The 16,522-nt window shown below is 45.1% G+C and overlaps 1 protein-coding gene across 1 annotated transcript in view; it reads left to right on the top strand.

Moving 5' to 3' along the window:
- LOC124739179 (GATA-binding factor C-like) overlaps positions 1-16,522 on the top strand; it is a gene marked incomplete at its 3' end in the record, with an annotated part of 411,169 nt that overhangs the window by 300,325 nt on the left and 94,322 nt on the right. Inside the window, exon 3 of the mRNA XM_047248614.1 lies at positions 3,134-3,268. Within this exon, the coding sequence (XP_047104570.1) occupies positions 3,134-3,268 (135 nt within the window). The remainder of the gene's footprint in view (positions 1-3,133; positions 3,269-16,522) is intronic.

A 16,522-nucleotide genomic window follows, 5' to 3' on the forward strand; every position in this document is an offset into this window, starting at 1 on the left:
TTGGCGGTAGCAGTCAGCACGCGCCAGGGTGGTATTGTCGTTGCTGGAGTAATGGTTTTTCTTCGTATTCTACTACTGTCCCTGCTGATATCGCACAAGACTAATTTGGGACTGCTCTATCGAAAGAGCACGAAAAATTCTATTTTATTTGTAAAGGGGAACATACCTATGCTTTCGTACGACAATGGGCGCACATGAAAGACTTGATCCGTGTTGGTTTGAGCTGATTCTTAACTACACAATGCAAAAATGAAATTGCAGATACCTGCCGAAACACTAGATAAAATGCGTCTGACGATTCTTAGGAGAGACACCCTCTGCAGCAGTTTACTCAGTTGTCCCCATGTGTTAGCTCAAGAATTAACTTTAAATGCTGCGTATATGAATATATGAACACACGTAAAAATTTCAGATTATAACGATTTAAAAATGTATGCAAATAATTTCAAGACGTGTGTAAAAGCTATATTTCACCCTTTTTACAAAACGTTTTATTGCAAACGATGCCGACCATAACTTCACTCCTCTTTTCAAGGGCACAGGCTTTATTGTTTAAAAAATACTGCTTCAGTTTTTGGGTAGATAAACGATTTATGGCCGTAAGCACACAACATAAGACTCACTACTTCGAACACAATTAGATGTCACCAGTGTTCCGTCAGTTTCTTCATCAGTTTCGGTATAGAGGGTGATTTTCCTAAATGAGGAGAATCTGCAAGGAACGATCCCTGAAGGGTAAGTAGCACAAAAGGCTATAGGAACATGTGTCCGGGAATGAATTCCAAGGGAGGTACACCCACTCGAAGTGTAGACAAAAGATCTGCGAGCGTGTTCCCGTTGTCAGCACCATTGGGATTGCCCACCAGCTTGGGGTAAGCCAAACGACCGCGTGGAACGTAGTCCACAACAGTTGCCCTCTCAATATCACTCATAACGCGTGCAAGCCGTGTCACCTGCGGACTTAACCCGTGGGGACGGTTTTGTCTCTGGTTTGTAGCACAGCCCCTCACGGTGCTGGCTTGGGGTTTATGTCATCCTTCCTATTCACAGATGGGACTACCTTTACGAGGGGCGGTATCGTCAATCTTCGTAACCCTCAAGTAAGAGGTACGGAGAATCTTCGCGGTATGGTGGGAGGGAACCGTCAACACCGGCTCAGCCTTAGTGTGTGGACAGGTGTTGGTGGCGAATCCTCGTGGGACCAGCCGTCATAACAGAGCGCTTCGCAAGAAAGGCATATCTGCACTTCCAGCGGGTGACCTTGCCTCCCCCGCTGGAAGACGCACCTTTCGTGGTACGAAGGGTAATGTGGCCACTACACGATGGTGCTCAAGTTCACTGCCCTCTTGAGTGTTGAGATAAAACACTACTACAGACAGAATATTCCCACTTGGCAGGTGTGTTCTCGTGTGTGCTTTCAATCATCGAAACCTCCACTGTAGAAGATTTTTTCTCTCCACCCCTCTTGGAACGCGTTTCCGGCCATTTGTCCATATAACGTTTCTTGTTCACATCGTCTGAGATGTTTCCTGCGCTTTTGCCACAGTTAGCGAAATCACTTTGCATATTTGAGATTAGTAAGATAATCTACTTCGACATGTACACGAGAACCACAGCAGTCTTTGCTTCAATATGTCGGCAGATGAATGAGTTACGAACAGTAGTGGGTGCGTGGAAACCATTTATTTGCTTAGTTTAATGTATGGATTCCTTACGGATAAGATTACGGTATCTGTGGTGGTAACTGTATTATACACCGTGGTTCTAAATTATGTTACTGCTCAGATGGTAGATATGTTTTTGCTCATGAAATGCGTATTTAAATGAAAGTTGCCTTAACACAGTGGTCTCAACTCGTAGACCATCATGCACTAACACACAGAAATTATGCTATGTTACACTTGAATATAGAACATGTCTGGTGCACGTTAATAGATTTAAAGGGCTATCAGATGATAACGAGACAAATGAGAAAAAAATGTACGTAAACTGTTTATTATTTCGAAAGTAAGTGCCATAACTGCAAAACTGTTCAAATGTGCGTGAAAACTTACGGGACTTAACTGCTAACGTCATCAGTCCCGAAACTTACACATTACTTAACCTAAATTATCCTAAGGGCAAACACACACACCCATGCCCGAGGGAGGAATCGATCCTCCGCCGGGACCAGCCGCACAGTCCATGACTGCGGCGCCTTAGACTGCTCGGCTAATCCCGCGCGGCAAGTGCTGTAACTGTTAAGACCGAGCGAGGTGGCGCAATGGTTAGCACACTGGACTCGCATTCGGGAGGACGACGGTTCGATCCCGCGTCCGGCCGTCGTGATTTAGGTTTTCCGTGATTTCCCTAAATCGCTCCAGGCAAATGCCAGGATGGTTCCTCTGAAAGGGCACGGCCGACTTCCTTCCCCCTTCTTCCCTAATCCGATCAGACTGATGACCTCGATGTTTGGTCTCTTCCTCCAAACAACCCAACCCAACCATAACTGTTCAGACATTTATCCATTGTGGGCCAAGACAGGTAAATGGCCTCATGGAAAAATTTTAGCTTCTGCCTGCGAAACCATGATTGTATCCAGGCCCGCAACTCTTCTTTTCAAGCAAATCGACCGCAACGAACATGTCTCTTCACGGTTCCAGACATGTGAAAATCGCATGGCGAGAGATCGGGACTGTATAGAGGATGTGTAAGGGGTTCCCAGCGGAACTTGTGCAGCGAAGTCGGGACAGTGTTGGCAATCTCGTTTTGACTGCTCCCAGTTCGTGTTCGTCCCATTTGAGTTGTGACATAATTTTGAATTGCTCTGCAGTTTCTGAGGCTAGCAATGAATTTCACTGTTTGTGACTTAATCTTAACACAGAAATTAACAGCGCGATCTAATCTTGAGATCTGCTCTCCTGGACTGAATCTTCTCTTCTACTTGCTCTTCTCTCGCCTGCCACCGCTTGCCCTCCCGCTTGCAGCCCCTCCCGCCACTAACCAACTAACCCTGCTCGCAGCTGGTGCAGCCGCTGTGCCCTCGCTTTATCGCAGCGCGGCTAGACGGCGTCTGGCGCGCGCGCTAGCTGCAGACAGCCAGCCTGCTTTCCTGTCCGTGACGGGTATGATATCGTGCCCTTTGTGCCAACTGTCTTTGCAGTCGGCGGCGAGGCGGGCGGGCACGAGCTGCGCCAACTGCAAGACGACCACGACGACGCTGTGGCGCCGCAACCAGAACGGCGAGCCCGTCTGCAACGCCTGCGGCCTCTACTACAAGCTGCACAACGTGAGTAGCGCGCCGAGCCACGCACCTACCTACCACTCTGTCCACGGGAGCGACTAACCACACCCGACTCTGTGTACCTAACAACTGTCCGAAACGGCTGCGCTACAGGGCGATGTATTTAAAATTCTAGTTTAAGACGAGACAGAATTTCCTGTGCAGATATTACCAACTAGGGATCAGTACCGGCTTCTCACAGGTAACACCAAGTACCTACGCCTGTAAGGCTTGTCTGTAACAGGTAGTGAGGAGCGAGATAATGCATGACGGTCTCGGTCAGGGTTACGTCGCACCCCTCTTTCGGAAAAAGTTTCCAAACAGCCTGTTAAAGCCTGATGTAGTCGAGCTGCAGCAAGTCTTGCCTCACAATTTTCATTGGGTTTTTGAGACCGCATACTTCTCAGTGCTATAGCCGTTCTAGTGCACTAAGAAAGACTCAACCGTTTCCTACGAATTTTTTTCATAAACAAAACGAAATCAAAATGTTATAAGTAGGCACCTGAGTAAAAAACAAATACCGTTAAATTCGTTTTTCCTGGTCAAGAAGTCGATATAAATGAAGTCTATCGAAAGAAGTAAAGCAATTTCGTCAAATTTTTAATACACAAAGCGAAATCAATAAATCCATAAATCATAGCCAAGTAAATTCTATATTAGTTTTTATTCGTACAGATAAGATTTCGACGTTTAATTCTGTCACTGACCTAAACTTCGGCAACGGCCTTGCCTCAGTGGATACCCCTGTTCCTGTGAGATCACCGAAGTCAAGCGCTGTTGGGCGTGGCCGGCACTTGGATGGGTGACCATCCAGTCACCATGCGCTGTTGCCATTTTTCGGGGTGCACTCAACCTCGTGATGCCAATTGAGTAGCTGCTCGACCGAATAGTAGCGGCTTCGGTCAAGAATACCATCATAACGACCGGGAGAACGGTGTGCTGACCCCACGCCACTCCTATCCGCATTCTCCCCTTAGGATCCACGGCGGTCGGATGGTCCCGGTAGGCCACTTGTCTGAAGACGGAGTGCTTTTTACCTAAACTTACAAAATTACTTTTTTCAGTGAGGTTAAAAAACTAACAGTGCCATCTGTTGGTACTTTGGTGTACTACATTGTGACGATCACGCCACTGAGGTAAACATCCGAACTACTAAAATCTTTAAATTGTCTTTTTCCGTCATCCGATTTTGATGAAATAAAGCCTATATGTTACCCCAGGCTACTCTCAAGTTAACAGTATCTATGAGAACCCCATGAAAATTCCTCTAGTAAGGAGTTAGCATATTCAGACAGACAGATGGACAAAGTTTTTAAAAGTAGTCTTATTATGATCTTACACTCCCGACATCACCCACAGTCAGTGCTTGGCAAATATTTTTATTGTACAGGCACAACTGTTTCACAGCTCCTATTATTAGCATAGACACTCTGCTCAACTTTACCTTATGAGTGACAATAAGCACTCCGTCTTCAGGCCACAAGTGGCCCAACGGGACCATCCAACCACCATGTCATCATCAATGAGGCTGCGGAAAGGAGGGACGTGTGGCCAGCACATCGCTCTCCCAGTCGTTATGATGGTTTTCTTTGACCGGAGCCGCTACTATTCGGTCGAGTAGCTCCTCAGTTGGCATCACGAGGCTCAGTGCACCCCGAAAAATGGCAACAGAGCATGGCGGCCAGGACGATCACCCATCCAAGTGCCGGCCACGCCCGACAGCGCTTAACGTCGGTGATCTAACGGGAACCGGTGTTTCCACTGCGGCAAGGCCGTTGCCCTTATGAGTGACAGATACAAGAGAAATAGAGCGGCGATGCTTCCTCAGGAGGTACGAAATGCATTCAGTCAATCTCACGAGACCTGTAGAGACAGCAACAATCTGCGGTTGCCGATCTTTCACCCTCACCGCTATAACGTTTCTTCTTGCACTTTACCTTATGTTAAGTTCGTAAGGCGCTAAATGAAAAGTGTAGGTGTGTTATTGGTTGTCTGAAACCACACCACTTGTAAAACTCTACCAGGTCGCAGGCTCAGCGCCGCCAGATATTCGTCGTAAGGTAGCTGCCAATGAGGAGAGAACAAATCAGGCTTACCAGGAAATCTATCCATTTCGTGGGAATGTTACAGCAGCTCCAACGTTCATATCCAGTTGAAGCATCATAAGGCTCAATGGACCCCATATCGTACCATCCCCTAGGAAACATCCCTGGCAGTACTGGGAACTGAACCCGGGTCCTCCTCATGCAGCAGCAGTTCGGTTCCAGGCTTGTGCTTTGTGAGCCAAGGATAGTGAACAGGCTTACAAATTCGGCGCTGCAGGCCGACATCGTCAAGCGTGTCCGCGCCTCGTCTGCGTCCGCGATAGTCCTCGAGGGTTCCGTAATTACGGGGGAGAGCTGGGGCTGTAGCTGCCCCCTTTGTGCGAGGAGCGCGCCTCTCACGCTGGCACGATAAACATCGCGGCACGGAGCACTGCCACAATGCGGCCCCGCTGCAGAGACACACGGCCGCCGCCATTCTCCGGCGACAAATTGGCGACATTCTTTATTATTTCTCGCTGAAGGGTTGGACGTGCCCGCCGAGACGTGAGCGCGCCTCTATGGGAGTCGCTGCCCGGAATTAATGGCCCGCCGACAATGGCCGTATTGGGCCTAATGCGTGTCGACGTTTTGAATGTGTATAAAAAGCGGGAAACAGCCGGCGGACGGACAGCCCGCGCACTCCACCCTTATCATCTCGATCGAAACGGGCGCGGACTACCGTGCTGTGCCAGACAGACATGGGACCCAGCGGCCGGCGCTGCAAGTAGGCCGTTGTCTAGCGCCGAGATAAGGCCGCTTTCAGCGAACTGTGAGCACGCCAGGAGGGCGCGTCGTAGACCGGGGGTAGGTGTTCCGTGGCAGGTTGGGCTTTCACGTCATAACTCTCCTGCTACTGACATTCAGAGAATTGATTACGTGATTCTTGTACCGTAATGGACCCTCATGGAGAACTGTGCTTGTTAAAGCACCGCTCGCGGGACGGTGAGTTGCACCGGCTTCGCGGCGAATCCGCCCAGCAAATTAACGATGAGGATCGGTGTGCTGGCCCTGCTGGATGTGGTTTTTAGGCGGTTCCCCACAGGGTGAATACCGGTCTGGTACCCAAGTCACGCGTCTGTTACCGATTCGCAAACATTTAGAAAACTTTCTCTCACTTTCACATGTATAACACTAGGTGTAGGCAGTAGGAGAACACATATTCCATCCCGGGAGAACCGGTGATCAGAGTGGCGAGAGGAAGGACATCCGACCACTCCTTGAGTTAGCCATGCTGACACTACAAAGGAACGAGAAAATGATGGTGGTCTGACGTGCCACAATGGGAAAACTATGAATGTAGGAAGTTTCATGTGTAATTTAATTGTTACGAAGGAAGAGTCATGGGAAATATGATTGAAGAAGGCAAGAGGCACTGAAAATGTTGGTCTCGGAGGAACTAGAGATCCTCAGTTGAGAGCACACGGCGAGGAGCGACGAGGTGTTGTGAAGAAAGGGGAATAACAGAAATCTCTTAGACACCTTAAGAAAAAGAAAGAGAATTGGCTAGGCCACATATTGAGCCACCAGTGCTTACTCGAGATAGGAATTGAAAGGATGGGAAAAAGAGGGAGAAGAAACTCAAGAAGATGCCATCCAAATGGTTCAAATGGCTCTGAGCACTATGCGACTTAACTTCTGAGGTCATCAGTCGCCTAGAACTAATTAAACCTAACTAACCTAAGGACATCACACACATCCATGCCCGAGGCAGGATTCGAACCTGCGACCGTAGCGGTCGCTCGGCTCCAGACTGAAGCGCCTAGAACCGCACGGCCACTCCGGCCGGCTTGCCATCCAGACAGACAGTTTCAAGGAGGAAAGCGATGACGACTTGGAGCTAAAGATGGAAGCACAAGACAGGTAGGAGGGGGTGGGGATGGGGAGGGGTGTAGGAAAGAAGAGGAGTACCATGCTTGGACCTGCCCCAAGGCAGAGCAACTGCTGATGAGGATGAATGCTAAGACATATTTCAGGACATCAGGGGAGGTCAGCGGATAGCCTCCACGGCACTAGAGGGAGCCACAGAGGGCAATAACTGTAGCGAAAAATAGATATTGGGATGGAGGGTGGAGGGAAAAAACAGCTTGATAGTAAAGTTAGAGCAGTGTATGAGACACAGTTTTCTAAATAAGCATCCGTCGGAAATGAATGTGGACCTAGGCCATAAAACGACAGCCAAACAGCCACGAGATGGAGTAGTTTGTAATCGTCTAGCAGTGCAGTTTTGTCCGAATAAGTTGCTAATGTGTAATGCGGTGTTTGTTGCGCTCCATAGCACTTGTTGCCGTGTGCTCTCTGTACATTATCAAAGAGTTAGACATGTTGCCTTCAGATTTAAATATAAAATTCTCGTTCTACTGCATGTCGGCCATCGTACTGCAGTTCTGTAGTACTGTAATTTTAAAATAATTGCTTTACTAACCAGGCTTCGCGCAATAAACATCACAGAACGCTGGCGTCTAGCGATGACTGTAAAGCTGAAACATTTATCACCAACTAAGGTAATTAGTAACGGCGTGCTTTACCGTAACAGGTATTAGCTACGATAAGTTAGTTTAAGTGGATTGTACTCTGCTGAGAGCCCACCACTGGTTGGATATCGTTTTACGGCCATAGCTCCACCCAGTGCATTTCGAACCTGCTGATATCTGCAAAATGTTGCTCGGGAGTGCAACGTCCAGTGGAGATCCGGACCGTTACTGGCGCAGTAGTTGTGCGCATACGACAAGCAGAGAGCGGGAATAGGCCATGGCGTTTCTGAACTCGTCAGTCCGAATTTGACCCGAAATTATTTAAAGAAAATCCTGAGGAGGAAGAAAGATTGTGTTTGACGTTCTGTCGACGACGACCTCATTAGAGGCGGAGCACAAGTTTGGCTGGGGGAACAATGGGAAGGGAAATCGTCCGAGCCAATCTCAGCGTTTGCCTTTAGCGATGCAGCAAAACCTTGAACTAGATTTGATCTATCGTCCTCCCGAATATGTGTCCAGTGTTCTGCCAAAACGTCACATATCTCGGTACTGCTGAGAATCTCAATGAAAACGGCCAGACGGGGACCTAAATGCCGATCTCACTCTGCAGAAATCCATGCACTGAGCCTTCCTCGGATACGTAAGTGGATGCGGTCCATGCAACGGTGCTTTTCACAGGTATGATATTTATTTTCCTACAAGCGGAACCAGACGAAGGGGAAAACAATTAGATACAGGCACTTCTATACAAGAGTTCTCTGCAGTACATTTCGAGAAATTCATTCAGTCTTTTCTCGTGTATAACAAGTAACCATATTGGGCCCACGCATGGTTGACTGCGGTAGTGTTATTCCAACAGTAAAACAGATCTTATCATTCCATTCGACCAATATTTTCAGTTGGTTTTTGTAGACCCTAAGGCAAATTTCTGAACTAAACTCCTGCTGTAGTAATGTTGCAAAATTATAATATCGAGAAAGATAGGGCGGGGTGGGGGCAAGTGTGGGGTAATCGCAGATACTGAAGTCCACGGAGTCCGAAAGTCATGCAGGCTGAAGTTTAAGAATACTCATTCGAAGATACGGTCGCCATCTTTTGTCCTGTAAGCTAATATGCTCAAGTTACTTCAGTCAACATTGTGCATCAAGACATTAAACTATCCAGATTTGAAACACGCACAGTTATTAATATAGTGTAATCAGTATTATACCTCGGTTCTTATAGCAACTGGCGATCCCAAAGTTGATAGACTACTAGCTGTAACAGCAACGATAGCCGCACGAACAGCAATAGAAGTACTATGAAGTTACCTCGTTATGTTATCTACGGAAATTAGAGGCGCTACGTAGTTCGTGTTACTAGCGATAATTCTGGTGCATGTGACGGTTTTATTAAAAGTACTACTTGTGCCTGTGGTCAATTTTCAAGCCAGTAATAGTCTGATGCTTTCAGTGGAGAAATATTGTACTCAAAAAGCTTGTGCTTGTGGCCATTAGGAGACAATGACCGCAGTGTTTGCCATCAGCAGTACTCTCTCTCTCTCTCCCTCCCTCTCCTCCTCCCCTCCCCTCCCCCTCCTCGCCCCCTCCCTCTGGCGCCAGGAAGCGCGCTCCGTTTGCCTCCGCTAGCCGGACATGATGCCATCCCCTACGCCATCAACGACCCTCTTTGTCCTTAGTGACCAGCCAAGCTGTGGCTCGTTTCCGCGAGACCAAACTGCACGAGAACGTCCGGAGCTGTGTTACATCCAAGTCACTCTCTCGTCCTGAGCTAAGCTACTTACATTTCGTTCAGTTATTGTTAACTGGCACATTTGTGTTTTTAATACCTCAGCATCAGATTAAGCATGAAATCTAAACGTCGTTACTTAACGTCTGTATCTAAGACAGATACTTACTTTTGATTTTCTCGGACCATAGATTTAGTTTTCAAGGTTCATGAAGAACACTCACATCCCGGCCACGTGTATTCGGTTAACTGTGCGGTCTTATCCGGTACATATTATGTGTCATATACAAATGCTCTTGAACGTATCGAGACGTCAGAATGAAAACGGCTGTTATCCGCTATGTATCAGATAAGGTGTTTTTCTTTGTAGCTTACAAAATAATAACTGAAGAGAACGTTTATTCAATAGGTCGTTACTTTAGTTACTTACCAGAGAGTTACAGCAACAAGTTAGAATTGTTTGGGTAGAACACTATTTTTTCGGAGATGTAACAATGATGTATTTAAACCAGCTGTATACAAATCAATTTAAATTAAATTTCTATCAATTTCACGTAGCGAGCTTTAGGGATGAATGCAACATGCTGTAAATAACTGGCTGTGTTCAGATGGATGTTCTGGTGGCGGTATGTTCATTTAAGCGAGGGTTCAAACGAGTGGCCAGTGTCCTGAAGGCACAACTTAACACACCCTCGACTTGTGGATGAAATGTGAAGGTGGTTGTGTCACGAAGCGACGAGCTTCCTCAATGCGCTGTTTGAAGTGTTCGGTTGGATTTCGCCGTCCATCTGAATATAGCCACTATATGTACACCATGTTGCATCCACCCCGAAACCTTTGAAATTTTCTAGTTCCATAACCGAAATCGATAGACTCTTCATTCTAACTGATTTAGAAACAGTTACAAAAATTATAAGTTGTTCTGTAACTTCCTGGAGGATAAACCTAAACTGACTTGTTCATAACTCTGGAGAAAAAGTAACTTTTCTTATATTTATGTATGTAAATAAATATTGTCTTCACTTATTATTTTGTAAATTATAAAGGAGAACACCTTCATCTGGTGCACCCAGTATGTATCTCTAACTGTTCGGTTACACCTTCATGATGTTCACACCAGTAGATTCAGATTAGTAAAGAATAACAATAATAATAGTAATACACATTGAGGTCACTGTCTTGAATAACACAGTTTGTTGTGTTTTATTGACCCCCTCCCCCCGGTCCTCGTCCCGCGTCTTCTCTCTCTCTCTTTCTCTCTCTCTCTCTCTCTCTTGACACAACTCTGTACCGCTGTTTGATGATAAGAGTATTCTTACTGGGGCATTCATGAGTGTTCGTGAACTGAGGATCACATTGCGGTAATGGACTACATCACTGTTTACATTTTGATTTCCTTTCAGGATTTTATCCTTCGTAGGTACGTTTTGTGTAATTGTCATAGTGATTAAACCTTAATTAAATCAATTACTTTTCTAGCAACTGAGGATTAACAGATGAACGATGTCAAAAACGCATCCTGAAATTAGTTCTTCTCCACTGTGTGGTCCTGAAAACTTTTTCCACTAGTTTCTCTTATAAAGCTGTCATATAAATTCCTTTCGCCTTCTGTGTTGCATCAAATATCTTTCTTTGTAGCCAGAGGTCACTCATCGCAACTGTAGCGTAGAACATAAAACACTCTAAACAAGTACCTTGTTTAATAGATTTCTTAATTATACATGAAGGCAATATTTCATCACTAAATTAATAAATTAAAAACATAGTGACATAAATGTGAATAAAGAAGCTCAAAGGGAAATTAAATGATAAAAAGAAAGTTAGAGTACCTCCAGTTAGCAGGATGGAAGGCAGCATTAGTTAAAAAATGTTAGTGGAAACCCACATTTTTTACACAGTTACAATAAAATCGCTGTATAAAAGGCAGCGGGTAACTATGATCAGTGAAGATTGAGTCATTCAGCTTCAGACTCAGTTGCTTTCTTGATCCAGGCGGCAGCGATATTTACCAATATTTCAAAAAAATTTTCAAATGTGTGTGAAATCTTATGGGATTTAACTGCTAAGGTCATTAGTCCCTAAGCTGACACACTAATTAACCTAAATTATTCTAAGGACGAACACACACACCGATGCCCGAGGGAAGACTCGAACTCCGCCAGGACCAGGCGCACAGTCCATGACTGCAGCGCCTGAGACCGCTCGGCTAATCCCGAGCGGCACCCATATATATATATATAATCAGTAATTGTTAACAGAATTACTAAGTGACGAGTCATTTCCCTACTTCGAATTTGTTAATGGCGTGGCATTTGGATACTTTAAGAGAGTAAACACGTCACGAGGCCCTCGACTTCCTTAAGTGAAATGTTAAGTTACGAGGCACTTCTGTCTTAACCATTGCAACACTAAGGGGGAAAGAGACTCTTCGTGTTCACCTTTTGAAAATATTTAATCTAGCCAAACCTTTTATATTTTAAAATTCTGAAAAAATCTGTTTACTGTTTCAATGAAGTCTTCTTCCAGATTTCGGAATTACTTCAAATTTTTCAGTCAAACTTAACCCAAAAATTTTAGGTTTTGGTAGCAGATCTGATTCAGTTCTTTTTATAAAGTGTGTTGTGAGAAAAAGTCAAGTACAGTTAACGGAATTGGTATTTTCAAAAATTTTCTGTAGTGATCATAAAGTCGTTCCTCCCCTCCCTCCCCCCAAACTTGGTAGTACACATTACTGAAAATGCTTTGGTATAGCTAAACCTTTGCGAAGAGATATTTTGTGGTTGTGGACTCTAGTTATACATAAGTACCTCCTTAAAAAGTATGTTGCTGATATAAGTCAATAGCAGTTAACGAATTTATTTTTTAGAGATTTTTTAGTGTGGGTCTGAAGTATACCCCTCGCGGCAATACAAGTTCCTGAAAATGCGTTGGTTGTTTGTTGTTGTGGTCTTCAGTCCTGAGACTGGTTTGATGCAACTCTCCATGCTACTCTATCCTGTGCAAGCCTCTTCATCTCCCAGTACCTACTGCACCCTACATCCATATGACTCTGCTTAGTGTATTCATCTCTTGGTCTCCCTCTACGATTTTTACCCTCCAAGCTGCCCTACAATGCTAAATTTGTGATCCCTTGATGCCTCAGAACATGTCCTACCAACCGGTCCCTTCTTCTAGTCAAGTTGTGCCACAAACTCCTCTTCTCCCCAATTCTATTCAATACCTCCTCATTAGTTACGTGATCTACCCACCTAATCTCAACATTCTTCTGTAGCACCACATTTCGAAAGCTTCTATTTTCTTCTTGTCAAAACTATTTATTGTCCATGTTTCGGCCGGCCGAAGTGGCCGTGCGGTTAAAGGCGCTGCAGTCTGGAACCGCAAAACCGCTACGGTCGCAGGTTCGAATCCTGCCTCGGGCATGGATGTTTGTGATGTCCTTAGGTTAGTTAGGTTTAACTAGTTCTAAGTTCTAGGGGACTAATGACCTGAGCAGTTGAGTCCCATAGTGCTCAGAGCCATTTGAACCATTTGTCCATGTTTCACTTCTATACATGTCTACACTCCATACAAATACTTTCAGAAACGACTTCCTGACACTTAAATCTATACTCGATGTTAACAAATTTCTCTTCTTCAGAAACGCTTTCCTTGCCATTGCCAGTCTACATTTTATATGCTCTCTACTTCGACCATCATCAGTTATTTTGCTCCCCAAATAGTAAAACTCCTTTACTACTTTAAGTGTCTCATTTCCTAATCTAATTCCTTCAGCATCATCCGACTTAATTCGACTACACTCCATTATCCTCGTTTTGCTTTTGTTGATGTTCATCTTATATCCTCCTTTCAAGACACTGTCCATTCCGTTTAACTGCTCTTCCAAGTCCTTTGCTGTCTCTGACAGAATTACATAGACGCACCTTAAAGTTTTATTTCTTCTCCCTGGATTTTAATACCTACTCCAAATTTTTCTTTTGTTTCCCTTACTGCTTGCTCAATATACAGATTGAATAACATCGGGGAGAGGCTACAACCCTGTCTCACTCCCTTCCCAACCACTGCTTCCTTTTCATGTCCCTCGACTGTTATAATTGCCATCTGCTTTCTGTACAAATTGTAAATAGCCTTCTGCTCCCTGTATTTTACCCCTGCCACCTTTAGAATTTGAAAGAGAGTATTCCAGTCAACATTGTCAAAAGCTTTCTCTAAGTCTACAAATGCTAGAAACGTAGGTTTGCCTATCCTTAATCTTTCTTCTAAGATAAGTCGTAAGGTCAGTATTGCCCCCACGTGTTCCAACATTTCTACGGAATCCAAACTGATCTTCCCCGAGGTCGGCTTCTACCAGTTTTTTCCTTTCGTCTGTAAATAATTCGCTTTAGTATTTTGTAGCTATGACTTATTAAACTGATAGTTCGGTAATTTTCACATCTTTGAGCACCTGCTTTCCTTGGGATTGGAATTATTATATTCTTCTTGAATGCGTTGGTATTTCTAGGATTAAGTGTTGGCTAAGTGACGAGGCATCTGGCTATTTCAACAAAAGCCCGATGTCCGCTGTGGCAAGGCCCTCTCGGGAACCTAATAGCGTGGCTGTCGGTGTGCGGAGTGCGGCCTACGCGGCAGGGGCGGGCGCGCTGGCCACCCCCCGCCGGGCGGAAGCCGTGTGCGACATTGTGTCGCCTACAAAGCCCCATACAAGTGTCCAAACACTCGATATCCCGGCCCCGCGGAAGCGATTGCCTCGGTTGACTCCATTGTGTGTCCCCTTCTCTTCTGCTCTCGCCAGCGCTTCCGACAGTGCCGCCTCGATTCGCGCTGAGTGGGTCCTCTCCGCCAAAGCTCTGCGCGCCTCTGCCGGCCAGGAATGCGACAGCTGCGGAGGGGTGGGGGGGGGGGGGGGGGGGGGGCAAGAGGACCTTCAGTCCTTTGCGCCATCAGTCACTCCGCGCTACTCTGCCGACAATAAATGTTAGCGTTCACGGGCGATACGGATCCTTTTCAAGCGACGAGCTTACAACTTTTGAGTGTTTGCAGTCTGGGACTATAACAAACACAATTGCGACTGTTGGCGTAACATTCTCCACGCCAGTATTACCAGAAAAGTAACGAGGCAATGGATTATAACAACAAAATAAAAACTTTTATCAATTAAGAATGCTTCAAGGTGGAAATTAATCAGCTACTTGACACCTTTAGCAGCTCGGTCCTGAATCTTTCCGTATTGGAATAATACGAAATGTTCAAATGTGTGTGAAATCTTATGGGACTTACCTGCTAAGGTCTTCAGTCCCTAAGCTTACACACTACTCAACCTAAATCATCCTAAGGACAGACACAGACACCCATGCCCGATGGAGGTCTCGAACCTTCTCCAGGACCAGCCGCACAGTCCATGACTACATCGCCCTAGACCGCTCGGCTATCCCGCGCGGCGAAGATTACAGGAAAATTTTTCTCCGTGTTAGGTAGCAAATGCTCTCAGTGGCCTCGTCGCGTAAATTCTCAATAAAAAATCCGATCTTTCTACATTATCCATATTTGTCTTCGTAAGAAATTGACTGTCAAAGAAGTATCAGAATCACATATTTGCGACCGAAGATTACATTGACGGTAACTATAAATAACATTAACCCTGTCTGTATTTCAATCGCGATGCATAGAAAGATACATATACTTATGCAGCCTTGGTGAGTGCTTAGCCGGTATCCCTGTGGAGTAGCTGACGCTTTCTAATTTGCAGATCATATATCGTGATGAAAACAAGGTCGACGAGGAAAATATTTCGTCGTTGGCGCCAGTGTAAACGCTGGCCGCAGTGCGCACTACTAAGTTACTTGTATCTATGTGATGCCGTTGCATCTTCCACAGTCATTTATCCACCTGACGAATATAATGGTGGACGTTGGTGAAAACTGATATTTTTATGGTGTGTTAACGCGACAAGCACACTGAGAAAATTTAAAACAACACATGCGTTGCGAATTGTTTCGTGGTTGCATCCCTTCACTGTATTTGTGGAAAACGTAACCGTCGGCAAAAGAGTTATAAAGCCCCTTCATAACACGGAGTGGCCGAGCGGCTCTAGGCGCTACAGTGGAGCCGCGCGACCGCTACGGTCGCAGGTTCGAATCCTGCCTCGGGCATGGATGTGTGTGATGTCCTTATTTAGGTTTAAGTAGTTTAAGTTCTAAGGGACTGATGACCTCAGATGTTAAGTCCCATAGTGCTCAGAGCCATTTGAACCATTTTTAACCTTCCCATAACGAGCCAATACTGGCGATGAAAAACTTCCCCAATCACAGTTCGAACCGTGTACCTAGAGTCGAGCGTCTTCACATACGCGTGCACTTGCTACGTCGGTGGTTTAGGAGAGTGCAGAAGTAGATCATGAAGTGACACGATGTGAATGAATTCGGAGCACTATCCTTAAAACTGTGTGTGCGCCGTATGGATAGTTTATGGACCAGTTTGCTAAGTAGTGAACACGGCAATTGAAACTAAAAGCATGTGAGGTACTAAAAATGTTAATTTTATTTGTTTATTTATGCTAGATTACGATCTCGAGGTTCCGTCTTACATTCATCAGACATACTTAGGGAGCCCGTTTCCACATAAAACTGCAGTGTGTATAGTACGTGAGGTTTATTCTTAATAATAATAATAATAATAATAATAATAATAATAATAATAGTAGTAGTAGTAGTAGTAGTAGTAGTAGTAACAGTAGTAACACTAATAGTAATAATTACATAACAGCAAGAAAAATTCCTAAACAGCTTCAACAAATGGGAATTTTATACCACAACACAAAAGAAACAGAGACAGAAAATAAGTACACAGGAGCAGTGAAAGAAACAATGACGACAACACATTAAGAGAATTGAGGAGGAATGGGAAAAATGAAATTTTAGGAAGACAAGTTCAAGAGCTCTCTTTAACCGTGAATGACGGTTAAGAGTACTACTACTACTACT

This window comes from Schistocerca piceifrons, chromosome 1 (genome assembly GCF_021461385.2).
Source record: "Schistocerca piceifrons isolate TAMUIC-IGC-003096 chromosome 1, iqSchPice1.1, whole genome shotgun sequence".
NCBI lineage: Eukaryota > Metazoa > Arthropoda > Insecta > Orthoptera > Acrididae > Schistocerca > Schistocerca piceifrons.